The 15,768-nt window shown below is 27.5% G+C and overlaps 1 protein-coding gene across 3 annotated transcripts in view; it reads left to right on the top strand.

Annotated features, from left to right (window-relative positions):
• Nucleotides 1–15,768, top strand: part of LOC111420007 (Epidermal stripes and patches) — a 60,034-nt gene that overhangs the window by 31,069 nt on the left and 13,197 nt on the right. For all 3 annotated transcript variants that reach the window (XM_071195777.1, XM_023052912.2, XM_023052911.2), the window contains one exon: nucleotides 14,353–14,513. In XM_071195777.1, the coding sequence (XP_071051878.1) occupies nucleotides 14,360–14,513 (154 nt within the window). In that variant the 5' untranslated portion in view covers nucleotides 14,353–14,359. The remainder of the gene's footprint in view (nucleotides 1–14,352; nucleotides 14,514–15,768) is intronic.

Here is a 15,768-nt window from a genome sequence, read left to right as displayed (position 1 = left end):
ATAAAAAAACTTTTAACAAATCTTTATTACCGAATACCTAATTCAATTAGTTAACATTAAAGTCGTTAAATGTTTTTTTCATTAGATATTAGCCCCAAATGAAGTTGTTGCATAAAAATGTAAAAAGTACTCATTTAAATCAAGTTCAAGTAGTACATTTTTTTTTCTTTGTAAATAACAAAAAACAACCTTAACGTTTTATGCATAGATAAAACATTGGCGACAAAGTTGGAGGTTGAAAACGATAAGGAAATTCTATACTGGTATAATATGCAAAAATTCCTTTTTGAAAACTCATACATAACGAATAATAATTATTTATTTAGAGTCGTATTTAGTTTGAAACGATTTTTTGGTATAATGTAGTTATTTTCCATATTATTATTATTATTTAATCTTTTTTAATTATCAATTACAACAATTTTAATACACGATTAAAGCGACGTGAATTGACATATCGAATCGATTAGAATCACCCATAAAAATTAATATTTATACCTTCTTTTCACGTAACATTAAAACGAAAAACTTTGTTCTTACAATTTATTTTTAAAGTCACGTTTTAAAGATAAAAAAAATGTTATAAAGTTTCTTTTTTTTCTTAAACTAAGACTAAGACAATAGTACTGTTTTACTTTACACGTTTTTTTTTATTATTTTTTTAATATTTATGTTCGTAGTTTTTCATTCATTCATTTCGAAACGACAACTAATAATAAACAGTACTAATAATAAAAAAAATTTGAACCTCGACATTGTTTATGAGGTGATAAAAAAGCTTAATTGTTTTGTATTTTTTTATTCATTTGATGATTTCGGAATAATTTAACTGTGAACTCTTTTTTTTTGAATTAATAACATGTAGGATCAAGGTGATTCAGTGACGTCACTTCGGCACGTGCTGTTACATCGTCGATTTTGAGAGGTTTTTGTATAAGGAGATTTAAGATTGCTCTACTTTCTCTGAGAACCCACTCGAAAACTTCGATAATTCGCTAATTTTTTTTATAACCTTGCTTAAAAGACCATAAATAACTCAATATTTATATTTTTTTGATTGCTTCATTCATCTCGTTCAAGAAGACAATGATATTATTATAAAAAATATAAAGATTTATGAGTGGTGTAATAAATTTAAAAAGAGCTTATCGAAAATTGATTGTAAATTTTTAATTAATTCAATTTTAATTTTAAACATTAATTATATTAAATTCATTATTTAATAAATAATTATTATTTATTATTTAATAAATAATGAATTAATAAATAAATAATGTTTTGATCAAATTTTCATCGATAATTTTCAAAATTCGCTATAAAATTAATTTCTTGAAGGATCCTTGTGGAAATATCACCAATTATTAATTAAAGTATCCTCTTTTTAATGCAAAAAGCCGTTTTGAAAAATTATTTTCAGTTCTTGAGAAATGAATTTTTGAAATTATGTTCGAATTTTACAATTTTCGCCGATTAAGTTTTAAAAATTCGTATAAAATCGATTTTTTGGAATATGAGTATGAAAATTTCCCAAAATGTTGATAAAAGTGTCCTCTTTCCAATAATATTATCCATTTTGAAAAATAACTTTTGGTTTTTGAGAAAACAATATTTGAAGTTTTGATAAAATTTTCGATGTTGCAATTTTCATCGATAATTTTCAAAATTCGCTATAAAATTAATTTCTTGAAGGATCCTTGTGGAAATATCACCAATTATTAATTAAAGTATCCTCTTTTTAATGCAAAAAGCCGTTTTGAAAAATTATTTTCAGTTCTTGAGAAATGAATTTTTGAAATTATATTCAAATTTTACAATTTTCGCCGATTAAGTTTTAAAAATTCGTATAAAATTGATTTTTTGGAATATGAGTATGAAAATTTCCCAAAATGTTGATAAAAGTGTCCTCTTTCCAATAATCCAATCCATTTTGAAAAATAACTTTTGGGTTTTGAGAAAACAATATTTAAGTTTTGATAAAATTTTCATTGTTGCAATTTTCATCGATAATTTTCAAAATTCGCTATAAAATTAATTTCTTAAAGGATCCTTGTGGAAATATCACCAATTATTAATTAAAGTATCCTCTTTTTAATGCAAAAAGCCGTTTTGAAAAATTATTTTCAGTTCTTGAGAAACGAATTTTTGAAATTATGTTCGAATTTTACAATTTTCGCCGATTAAGTTTTAAAAATTCGTATAAAATCGATTTTTTGGAATATGAGTATGAAAATTTCCCAAAATGTTGATAAAAGTGTCCTCTTTCCAATAATCCAATCCATTTTGAAAAATAACTTTTGGTTTTTGAGAAAACAATGTTTAAAGTTTTGATAAAATTTTCATTGTTGCAATTTTCATCGATAATTTTTAAAATTCGCTATAAAATTAATTTCTTGAAGGATCCTTGTGGAAATATCACCAATTATTAATTAAAGTATCCTCTTTTTAATGCAAAAAGCCGTTTTGAAAAATTATTTTCAGTTCTTGAGAAACGAATTTTTGAAATTATGTTCGAATTTTACAATTTTCGCCGATTAAGTTTTAAAAATTCGTATAAAATCGATTTTTTGGAATATGAGTATGAAAATTTCCCAAAATGTTGATAAAAGTGTCCTCTTTCCAATAATCCAATCCATTTTGAAAAATAACTTTTGGTTTTTGAGAAAACAATGTTTAAAGTTTTGATAAAATTTTCATTGTTGCAATTTTCATCGATAATTTTTAAAATTCGCTATAAAATTAATTTCTTGAAGGATCCTTGTGGAAATATCACCAATTATTAATTAAAGTATCCTCTTTTTAATGCAAAAAGCCGTTTTGAAAAATTATTTTCAGTTCTTGAGAAACGAATTTTTGAAATTATGTTCGAATTTTACAATTTTCGCCGATTAAGTTTTAAAAATTCGTATAAAATCGATTTTTTGGAATATGAGTATGAAAATTTCCCAAAATGTTGATAAAAGTGTCCTCTTTCCAATAATCCAATCCATTTTGAAAAATAACTTTTGGTTTTTGAGAAAACAATATTTAAAGTTTTGATAAAATTTTCATTGTTGCAATTTTCATCGATAATTTTCAAAATTCGCTATAAAATTAATTTCTTGAAGGATCCTTGTGGAAATATCACCAATTATTAATTAAAGTATCCTCTTTTTAATGCAAAAAGCCGTTTTGAAAAATTATTTTCAGTTCTTGAGAAATGAATTTTTGAAATTATGTTCGAATTTTACAATTTTCGCCGATTAAGTTTTAAAAATTCGTATAAAATCGATTTTTTGGAATATGAGTATCAAAATTTCCCAAAATGTTGATAAAAGTGTCCTCTTTCCAATGATCCAACCCATTTTGAAAAATAATTTTTAGTTTTTGAGAAAACAATATTTAAAGTTTTGATAAAATTTTCAATGTTGCAATTTTCATCGATAATTTTCAAAATTCGCTATAAAATTAATTTCTTGAAGGATCCTTGTGGAAATATCACCAATTATTAATTAAAGTATCCTCTTTTTAATGCAACAAGCCGTTTTGAAAAATTATTTTCAGTTCTTGAGAAATGAAGTTTTGAAATTATGTTCGAATTTTGCAATTTTCGTCGATTAAGTTTTAAAAATTCGTATAAAATCGATTTTTTGGAATATGAGTATGAAAATTTCCCAAAATGTTAATAAAAGTGTCCTCTTTCCAATAATCCAATCCATTTTGAAAAATAACTTTTGGTTTTTGAGAAAACAATGTTTAAAGTTTTGATAAAATTTTCATTGTTGCAATTTTCATCGATAATTTTCAAAATTCGCTATAAAATTAATTTCTTGAAAAATCCTTGTGGAAATATCACCAATTATTAATTAAAGTATCCTCTTTTTAATGCAAAAAGCCGTTTTGAAAAATTATTTTCAGTTCTTGAGAAATGAATTTTTGAAATTATGTTCGAATTTTACAATTTTCGCCGATTAAGTTTTAAAAATTCGTATAAAATCGATTTTTTGGAATATGAGTATGAAAATTTCCCAAAATGTTAATAAAAGTGTCCTCTTTCCAATGATCCATCCCGTTTTGAAAAATAACTTTTAGTTTTTGAGAAAACAATATTTGAAGTTTTGATAAAATTTATAATGTTGCAATTTTCATCGATAATTTTCAAAATTCGCTATAAAATTAATTTCTTGAAGGATCCTTGTGGAAATATCACCAATTATTAATTAAAGTATCCTCTTTTTAATGCAAAAAGCCGTTTTGAAAAATTATTTTCAGTTCTTGAGAAATGAATTTTTGAAATTATGTTCGAATTTTACAATTTTCGCCGATTAAGTTTTAAAAATTCGTATAAAATTGATTTTTTGGAATATGAGTATGAAATTTCCCAAAATGTTAATAAAAGTGTCCTCTTTCCAATAATCCAATCCATTTTGAAAAATAACTTTTGGTTTTTGAGAAAACAATATTTAAAGTTTTGATAAAATTTTCGATGTTGCAATTTTCATCGATAATTTTCAAAATTCGCTATAAAATTAATTTCTTGAAGGATCCTTGTGGAAATATCACCAATTATTAATTAAAGTATCCTCTTTTTAATGCAAAAAGCCGTTTTGAAAAATTATTTTCAGTTCTTGAGAAATGAATTTTTGAAATTATGTTCGAATTTTACAATTTTCGCCGATTAAGTTTTAAAAATTCGTATAAAATCGATTTTTTGGAATAAGAGTATGAAAATTTCCCAAAATGTTAATAAAAGTGTCCTCTTTCCAATGATCCAACGCATTTTGAAAAATAACTTTTAGTTTTTGAGAAAACAATATTTGAAGTTTTGATAAAATTTATAATGTTGCAATTTTCATCGATAATTTTCAAAATTCGCTATAAAATTAATTTCTTGAAGGATCCTTGTGGAAATATCACCAATTATTAATTAAAGTATCCTCTTTTTAATGCAAAAAGCCGTTTTGAAAAATTATTTTCAGTTCTTGAGAAATGAATTTTTGAAATTATGTTCGAATTTTACAATTTTCGCCGATTAAGTTTTAAAAATTCGTATAAAATCGATTTTTTGGAATAAGAGTATGAAAATTTCCCAAAATGTTAATAAAAGTGTCCTCTTTCCAATGATCCAACGCATTTTGAAAAATAACTTTTAGTTTTTGAGAAAACAATATTTGAAGTTTTGATAAAATTTTCGATGCAGCAATTTTCATCGATAATTTTCAAAATTCGCTATAAATTTAATTTCTTGAAAGATCCTTGTAGAAATATCACCAATTATTAATTAAAGTATCCTCTTTTTAGTGCAACAAGCCGTTTTGAAAAATTATTTTCAGTTCTTGAGAAATGAATTTTTGAAATTTTGTTCGAATTTTACAATTTTCGCCGATTAAGTTTTAAAAATTCGTATAAAATCGATTTTTTGGAATATGAGTATGGAAATTTCCCAAAATGTTGATAAAAGTGTCCTCTTTCCAATAATCCAATCCATTTTGAAAAATAACTTTTGGTTTTTGAGAAAACAATATTTAAAGTTTTGATAAAATTTTCATTGTTGCAATTTTCATCGATAATTTTCAAAATTCGCTATAAAATTAATTTCTTGAAGGATTTTTGTGGAAATATCACCAATTATTAATTAAAGTATCCTCTTTTTAGTGCAACAAGCCGTTTTGAAAAATTATTTTCAGTTCTTGAGAAATGAATTTTTGAAATTTTGTTCGAATTTTACAATTTTCGCCGATTAAGTTTTAAAAATTCGTATAAAATCGATTTTTTGGAATATGAGTATGAAAATTTCCCAAAATGTTGATAAAAGTGTCCTCTTTCCCATGATCCAACCCATTTTGAAAAATAACTTTTAGTTTTTGAGAAAACAATATTTGAAGTTTTGATAAAATTTACAATGTTGCAATTTTCATCGATAATTTTCAAAATTCGCTATAAAATTAATTTCTTGAAAGATCCTTGTGGAAATATCACCAATTATTAATTAAAGTATCCTCTTTTTAATGCAAAAAGCCGTTTTGAAAAATTATTTTCAGTTCTTGAGAAATGAATTTTTGAAATTATGTTCGAATTTTACAATTTTCGCCGATCAAGTTTTAAAAATTCGTATAAAATCGATTTTTTGGAATAAGAGTATGAAAATTTCCCAAAATGTTAATAAAAGTGTCCTCTTTCCAATGATCCAACGCATTTTGAAAAATAACTTTTAGTTTTTGAGAAAACAATATTTGAAGTTTTGATAAAATTTTCGATGCAGCAATTTTCATCGATAATTTTCAAAATTCGCTATAAATTTAATTTCTTGAAAGATCCTTGTAGAAATATCACCAATTATTAATTAAAGTATCCTCTTTTTAGTGCAAAAAGCCGTTTTGAAAAATTATTTTCAGTTCTTGAGAAATGAATTTTTGAAATTATGATCGAATTTTACAATTTTCACCGATTAAGTTTTAAAAATTCGTATAAAATCGATTTTTTGGAATATGGGTATGAAAATTTCCCAAAATGTTAATAAAAGTGTCCTCTTTCCAATGATCCAACCCATTTCGAAAAATAACTTTTAGTTTTTGAGAAAACAATATTTGAAGTTTTGATAAAATTTTCGATGTTGCAATTTTCATCGATAATTTTCAAAATACGCTATAAAATTAATTTCTTGAAGGATCCTTGTGGAAATATCGCCAATTATTAATTAAAGTATCCTCTTTTTAATGCAAAAAGCCGTTTTGAAAAATTATTTTCAGTTCTTGAGAAATGAATTTTTGAAATTATGTTCGAATTTTACAATTTTCACCGATTAAGTTTTAAAAATTCGTATAAAATTGATTTTTTGGAATATGAGTATGAAAATTTCCCAAAATGTTGATAAAAGTGCCCTCTTTCCAATGATCCAACCCATTTTGAAAAATAACTTTTGGTTTTTGAGAAAACAATATTTAAAGTTTTGATAAAATTTTCGATGTTGCAATTTTCATCGATAATTTTCAAAATTCGCTATAAAATTAATTTCTTAAAGGATCCTTGTGGAAATATCACCAATTATTAATTAAAGTAACCTCTTTTTAATGCAAAAAGCCGTTTTGAAAAATTATTTTCAGTTCTTGAGAAATGAATTTTTGAAATTATGTTCGAATTTTACAATTTTCGCCGATTAAGTTTTAAAAATTCGTATAAAATCGATTTTTTGGAATATGAGTATGAAAATTTCCCAAAATGTTGATAAAAGTGCCCTCTTTCCAATGATCCAACCCATTTTGAAAAATAACTTTTGGTTTTTGAGAAAACAATATTTAAAGTTTTGATAAAATTTTCGATGTTGCAATTTTCATCGATAATTTTCAAAATTCGCTATAAAATTAATTTCTTAAAGGATCCTTGTGGAAATATCACCAATTATTAATTAAAGTAACCTCTTTTTAATGCAAAAAGCCGTTTTGAAAAATTATTTTCAGTTCTTGAGAAATGAATTTTTGAAATTATGTTCGAATTTTACAATTTTCGCCGATTAAGTTTTAAAAATTCGTATAAAATCGATTTTTTGGAATATGAGTATGAAAATTTCCCAAAATGTTGATAAAAGTGCCCTCTTTCCAATGATCCAACCCATTTTGAAAAATAACTTTTGGTTTTTGAGAAAACAATATTTAAAGTTTTGATAAAATTTTCGATGTTGCAATTTTCATCGATAATTTTCAAAATTCGCTATAAAATTAATTTCTTGAAGGATCCTTATGGAAATATCACCAATTATTAATTAAAGTATCCTCTTTTTAATGCAAAATACCGTTTTGAAAAATTATTTTCAGTTCTTGAGAAATGAATTTTTGAAATTATGTTCGAATTTTACAATTTTCGCCGATTAAGTTTTAAAAATTCGTATAAAATCGATTTTTTGGAATATGAGTATGAAAATTTCCCAAAATGTTAATAAAAGTGTCCTCTTTCCAATGATCCAACCCGTTTTGAAAAATAACTTTTAGTTTTTGAGAAAACAATATTTGAAGTTTGATAAAATTTTCGATGTTGCAATTTTCATCGATAATTTTCAAAATTCGCTATAAAATTAATTTCTTGAAGGATCCTTGTGGAAATATCACCAATTATTAATTAAAGTATCCTCTTTTTAATGCAAAAAGCCGTTTTGAAAAATTATTTTCAGTTCTTGAGAAATGAATTTTTGAAATTATGTTCGAATTTTACAATTTTCGCCGATTAAGTTTTAAAAATTCGTATAAAATCGATTTTTTGGAATATGAGTATGGAAATTTCCCAAAATGTTGATAAAAGTGCCCTCTTTCCAATGATCCAACCCATTTTGAAAAATAACTTTTAGTTTTTGAGAAAACAATATTTAAAGTTTTGATAAAATTTTCATTGTTGCAATTTTCATCGATAATTTTCAAAATTCGCTATAAAATTAATTTCTTAAAGGATCCTTGTGGAAATATCACCAATTATTAATTAAAGTATCCTCTTTTTAGTGCAACAAGCCATTTTGAAAAATTATTTTCAGTTCTTGAGAAATGAATTTTTGAAATTTTGTTCGAATTTTACAATTTTCGCCGATTAAGTTTTAAAAATTCGTATAAAATTGATTTTTTGGAATATGAGTATGAAAATTTCCCAAAATGTTGATAATAGTGTCCTCTTTCCAATAATCCAATCCATTTTGAAAAATAACTTTTGGGTTTTGAGAAAACAATATTTAAGTTTTGATAAAATTTTCATTGTTGCAATTTTCATCGATAATTTTCAAAATTCGCTATAAATTTAATTTCTTGAAGGATCCTTGTGGAAATATCACCAATTATTAATTAAAGTATCCTCTTTTTAATGCAAAAAGCCGTTTTGAAAAATTATTTTCAGTTCTTGAGAAACGAATTTTTGAAATTATGTTCGAATTTTACAATTTTCGCCGATTAAGTTTTAAAAATTCGTATAAAATCGATTTTTTGGAATATGAGTATGAAAATTTCCCAAAATGTTGATAAAAGTGTCCTCTTTCCAATAATCCAATCCATTTTGAAAAATAACTTTTGGTTTTTGAGAAAACCATATTTAAAGTTTTGATAAAATTTTCATTGTTGCAATTTCCATCGATAATTTTCAAAATTCGCTATAAAATTAATTTCTTGAAGGATCCTTATGGAAATATCACCAATTATTAATTAAAGTATCCTCTTTTTAATGCAAAAAGCCGTTTTGAAAAATTATTTTCAGTTCTTGAGAAATGAATTTTTGAAATTATGTTCGAATTTTACAATTTTCGCCGATTAAGTTTTAAAAATTCGTATAAAATCGATTTTTTGGAATATGAGTATGAAAATTTCCCAAAATGTTGATAAAAGTGTCCTCTTTCCCATGATCCAACCCATTTTGAAAAATAACTTTTAGTTTTTGAGAAAACAATATTTGAAAGGGTATCGTTCCATCACTACTTAACAATATTAATTTATAGATATACAGTGTGTTCGTAAAGTAGTGGAAATTTTTTGCGTGTTATGACGTCATCGATATTTTTTCCAAATGGCAATCCCATTTTTATTACGGAATATGAAAGAGGATTTTTTTCTTAATCTAATACAGTCAATATTAATATTGGTTCTTTTACCGCTACAGCTCTGGGTGGGTCTTGACTTTCTCAACTATCTTCTTTCAGTCCATCTGGTCTTCAGCGATCCTCTTCCAATTTTTCATGCTCAGAACCCTGGCATCATCATCCACTCTATCTTGTCCCTACTTCTTGAGTTTGCCTTGTTTGCTCTAAAAGCTATGCTCGTAGCTCTTTCTTTTGTCATTCTGATAATGTGTCCAGATCATCTAAGTCTTTGTGACCTTACTTTGTGCCTCCCATCAAAACTCGGAGTTCAAAATGCATTCTTCTCCGTATTCCATCATTAGTCCAAATATTCTACGGAGTGTCTTTCCCTCAAAGACCCGAAGTGCGCTTTTGCTCACTTCCGGCAGATTCTCATCCCCTTCTAGATATGTCCTTTGATTTGAAAATCCTCATGTGCCCGTAGTAATATCTATTTGCAGCCCGTATTCTGTCTTGTATTCTTGCTGTTATGTTATTGTCACTTGTAAAGATTACACCTAGATACTTGAATGTTATAGTTTCAGGTCTTTTCCTCTCCGCAAGTCTCTTCTTCCTTTCTTCTCATAGTCTCATATAGGCATATTTGGAATGACTTTGTCATTATGCCGCCTCTGTTTTCGAGGCTACCAATATAAGCACACCATTCCGTATCTCAAAAACATCCTAAATTATACTCAAACCTGGTCCTCTGTATACTGTCAAAAACTTTTTTAAAGTCTAGTAGTCATCATAGATCTTTCACCCAGTATGTTCTCAATATATGACTTTACTCACTATTCTTGTGGTATTCTTGTGTATCGGGCAGATGATTCCCGTTCTTCATTTTTCCGACATCCATTCTCGTTGCCATATCATACATATCAATTTGTGTAGTCTACCTATAAGGTATGTTCCAGCCATCTTCATGAGTTCCATTTTTCTATTTAATTAGAGCTCTTGTTGTGTCCTCGAAAGATCTTCGAGGACCTTTGGTTCAGCAGTTTGTATCTCCGTTTCCGAATTATCTGCTATGTTCACCACATTCAACAATTCCGAGAAGTATTCATCCCATCTCTTCATAACCTCCTCTTCCGCGGTTAGGAATGTACATCATCTGACTTTGTATTTCTATTGTGAGCTTGGATACTCGGGCAAAGGAGTTCCTTTTTGTATTCTCTTATTGTATATTCTAGCAATCTTCAACTCTTAATTGAAGCCACATAATCTGAATTCTCAATATTTTCTCCATCATGCTTCATCAACGAGTTATGGAAATCTTTCTTGGCTTTTCCATTACCTTTTGGGTACTGTGGTGATGAAGTGCGATATATCCACACCTTGACTGAATGATAAGATAAAATCTCGTCTTTATCTAAGCCAATAGATACTTGGACAATGGAAGAGATGTATTCAAGATCTTTAGACTGTCGAGATTCTTGTTAGGAATAACAACACAGAAAATTGGTCCGACACTGCTGAACAACCTTAGCATTGCGTTCTGTTGGAATGTCCAAGGGTGTTCGTTGAAGTAAGATTGGCTCCAAGGAAGGAGCACTTCCTTCATCAGAATCTCACCAAAGTAGTTCTGTGAGTTGATTTTGACCCCCTGATCAACAAAAATCAGTGTCTTCCCGTTCGAATCACTCCATTCCAAACCATGACCTGCGCAACATAGCGATTCTTCTTCCATTTTTGCAGAAATCTTTTACTCTCTTAATTAATATTGGTTACATAATAAAAGTTGACATAATAAAAATAGCAAAAACCATAAGTAACTACGGTAACCAACCCTTTGAAACAATTTCTTAAATGTCAAAAAATGATTTAGTAAAGCTTGTTGAAGTGTGGTGGTGCGCCATCTTGTTGGAATTGAGTTGGGTTAATATTATGATATCGTTTTGAAAAAAACATCTAAACATCCCTCTCCAGTTAAGGTTTCCACAAACTACATACTTCGCTCCATACATTACATCTTGCTGATATTGTTCCTTTTTCGGAAAAAATTGTTTTTGACAAAGTCTTCGTCATCGTTCCTAAATTGTTGTTGCAAAAGGTATCTCATTAGATAGACAGATTTTTTTATTGTGGTGCAAATTGGTGCAGTCAAAGAGCTGGAGTGCCTCAGCATTCATGTGTTGAAGAAGTCGTTGTTCCTGCAATTTTGAGAATTATTTAATTAACTGTCTCTATTTCAAGGTCCTTGTAGAGATCACAGTTGCGGAAGTACCAAGATGCATCGACCATGTCTCTTAGTGCTTTGTTTTGTAGTCGTTGAATGATTTTAATATTACTTTTACTAGCACAGCATCAAAGTTGTAGGTGGTATAACCATGCTGGGTTTAGTATTTCGCCGAGTTACCATGTGGGATCTGGATATAATTTACTTTGATGGGTATATGCTGCTTTTTTTTCTACTTGGTACGCCAAGTTGTGGTCCAAATATTTATTATGTCCATAGAGGATTGTAATTTTTCCTATTGCCATGATAGCTGTATCATTTGCAAACGTTGCAATGGTGTTTTGTTCAAGATCAGGAATATACACTACCTTGTAGCACTGCTTATCTCAGCTTTATTTTAAAATATCTTCCTGTAAGATATGATTTTATCAATTGAGATGTTGTTGTTACAAGATTTTATTCAATTTATGAAGTAAGTCTTCGTGCCAGACTTTATGAAAAGCCTGGGCTACATCTGCGAATATTGCAGAGCAGACTTCTTTCCCTCTAAAGACTTTTCAATAATCTTTGTAATCCTGTGTATCTGCTATGGCGATATGGTGCGAAAGGATTAAGTTCTTTTCCTCTGTTATCGTTTTTAATATATATTTTACATAATCTAGAAACAAAAAATTAAAAATAACACATTTAGAGCCATTTTCAGAGGCGCGTAATTTGTTTTGGTACTGCCAAATTAGAATTGTGTGTGCTCATCGTGTTCCATGGATCATTTTGAACATTTTAGGAACAAAAAAAAAATAAAAAATTTAAAATTGCGAATTTAGGAGTTAAGGGACCAAGTATTTTTATGATTGCCAAAATCGAAATGTGTGTATTAGTCGTGTTACAGAGGATATTTTACACATTTTAGAAGCAAAAAAATGTTGAAAAATTAAAATTGCAAATTTAGAGTTATACTTTGCAGTCGTGTAATTTTTTTTGCTACTGCCAAATTTGAATTGTGTGCACTCATCGTGTTCCTTAAGTCATTTTGAACATCTTAGGAACTAAAAGAATTGTGGAAATGTATCCGATGAGAATACTCTACGAGGATTGTCAATATTATTAGATGATTTTGCTCTGAGTTGGTGATATGGGTTAAAAGAGACGGTATTAACGTGGAAAGATGTCTCAATAGAAACCTCAATATATTTACTGCAACTACTTCATTTTCTGCAACAGCCAAGATCGCTGTGTCATCTGAGAATATAGATGTTAGAGTTTCTGGTATCTGAGGAAAATCGAAGGTGTAGAGTAAATACAATGTTGGGTTTTGGTATTATTATTATTTCAGCAACTTTCCACATACTTGGGAAGCATTTCTGTTTAAAAACAGCATTAATTAGGTGTAATAGTTTTGTAATCGCCCGTTTTGGTGGATGTTTCAAAGTTTTTCCATTAATTAAGTCATAGCTTGCTAATTTCGTTGTTGTATTTCATAATAAAGCTCTTGTAGTGAAAATAATCAGTACTGGTGGCATCATCAGTAAAATCTTTTAAGTAATTTTGAATATAATTTTGTATGATGACGTCATAACTCGTCAAAAAATTACAACAAATTTCAATCTTTAGACCCGTTTCAGGGATTTTTCCATAAACGGTTTATAATTTTATAATGATTTTATCCGTTACTTTACGAACACACTCTATTTTATATCTATAAACAATTAAATTAAATCTTTAATTAGTTTTGGGGTAATTTTAATTTTTATTTAAATTAGGTTGGTGTCACTTAATTCAACTTCGTGTCAATCGAACCATAAACGTCAAAAAAAAATCTTAACCTAATTTTGTTTTAATTTACGATATTCCATCTGATACGGTTATTTATGATCGCAAATTGAATCAATCGTAAAATTACTTGAGACAATTTCCACTTTAAACGCGTTTAAACAACTTTTATTGGCACCTTGTAGTAATCTCCAGTTTGTTGATATTTTTTTATTAAAAGAGCACGTGATGATGCTAAACAACATTATCTTTTTATTTTTATTTTTTTTTCGGTGTGTCACTGTCACATGAGATGAATACTTTCGGTAATTGTTAAATGATAAATTAAAAATAAATTAGTTTAGATAATTACCCTATTAAATAATTTGGGAATAATTAATGAGGTGAAAGTTGTTTTTTTTTGTATTTAACCTCACTTATTTTTCTTTAATTATTTCAATGTTGACCAACCTTACGTTGCCATGGAAACGTCATTACATTCATAAATTTTCATAATAAATTTATGTATGTTGAGAGTTATCAATTATCTTAAAATAAAGGGTAAGTCATCCGTTATAATTTATAACTAATAAATTATTTATTATCGTACAATAAAAAAATAAATTATAACAAAAAAAATTACGAGTTAAACTTAAATCCGTTTGTCGAGTTGTAAATTTTAATCCTCCTCTCTCAAGCGAAGAATAACAATAAAAATAACCGTCCAATTAAAAATGTATTAAAACGTAACCAACAAAACAATCGTGTTCGTTTTAAAACGTTTAAAGTCCTCTATACGCAAGAGAATGAATTAAATGCGTTTAAATTTCTTAATCCTTACTCAGTGCTTTTTCTAACTTTACAGCGAAAACATGAGTCAATCGGAGAGCGACGTTCAAGGAATCGGAGGTGGCGGAAAAAAAGATGACGGAAATCATGCTTATACAAACCCGGCTTTGAGTAGTTCTAGTGATAGTATTAACGATAATTATGGAAATCTCAATAAAGGGAGTGAAGCTTTTATTGGTAAGTTTATTTTAATTAATTTTTGAATTAAACGTCAAATTTTGACATTTCAATGTTTTGACAGAAAGTTTTGCCAACTTAAAATTAAATAAAATAATAAAGTTACTATAGTAAAACTAACTCGATATATTCTAACTCATACTATTAATATAATCTATTTAATATATCAGTATATTTATATTGGAGTTATTCCCCAAAAAGTTAAGAGAAGTATTTTTGTTATTGCCAAAATTGAAATGTGTGTATTAGTCGTGTTACAAAGGATATGTTCCATATTCTAGAAGCAAAAAATAACTCCTTACAATCGCGTAATTTTTTTTTGGTACTGCCAAATTTGAACTGTGTTTACTCATCGTGTTCCTTAGATCATTTAGAACATCTTAAGAACAAAAATAAATAAAAAAAAATAAAATTGCGAATTTATAAGTTAAGCTACATCATTAGAAACTGGTGATAGATACAGATGAAATAAGTATAGATTATGATTTCTTGATGCATTAGGAACATTTTTTATCCATAACATCTTTCTCCATCAGTTTTAGTACTTCCGTCATAGTTGATTTTATTAAGAAATATCGTTCAATCTTGATAATTTACGCCACATCACTAGAAACCGGTGATAGATAAATATAATATGATTATGGATTATAATTTCTTGATGCATTAGGAACATTTTTTATCCATAACGTCTTTCTCCATCAGTTTTCGTACTTCCGTCATAATTGATTTTATTTAAGAAAAATCGTTCAATTTTGACATTTTATGATTTATGCCACATCACTAGAAACCGGTGATAGATAAATATAATATGATTATAGATTATGATTTCTTGATGCGTTAGGAACATTTTTTATCCATAACGTCTTTCTCCATCAATTTTAGTACTTCCGTCATAGTTGATTTTATTAAGAAATATCGTCCAATCTTGATAATTTATGCCACATCACTAGAAACCGGTGATAGATAAATGTAATATGATTATGGATTATAATTTCTTGATGCATTAGGAACATTTTTTATCCATAACGTCTTTCTCCATCAGTTTTAGTACTTCCGTCATAATTGATTTTATTTAAGAAAAATCGTCCAATCTTAATATTTTATGATTTATGCTACATCACTAGAAACCGGTGATAAATAAATATAATATGATTATGAATTATGATTTCTTCATGCATTAGGAACATTTTTTATCCATAACATCTTTTTCCATCAGTTTTAGTACTTCCGTCATTTTGAGGATTTATGCCACATC

Source organism: Onthophagus taurus, chromosome 5 (genome assembly GCF_036711975.1).
Source record: "Onthophagus taurus isolate NC chromosome 5, IU_Otau_3.0, whole genome shotgun sequence".
NCBI classification, from domain to species: domain Eukaryota; kingdom Metazoa; phylum Arthropoda; class Insecta; order Coleoptera; family Scarabaeidae; genus Onthophagus; species Onthophagus taurus.
Note: the sequence above shows the minus strand (reverse complement) of the source record. Positions and strands in the feature narration are given on the sequence as shown.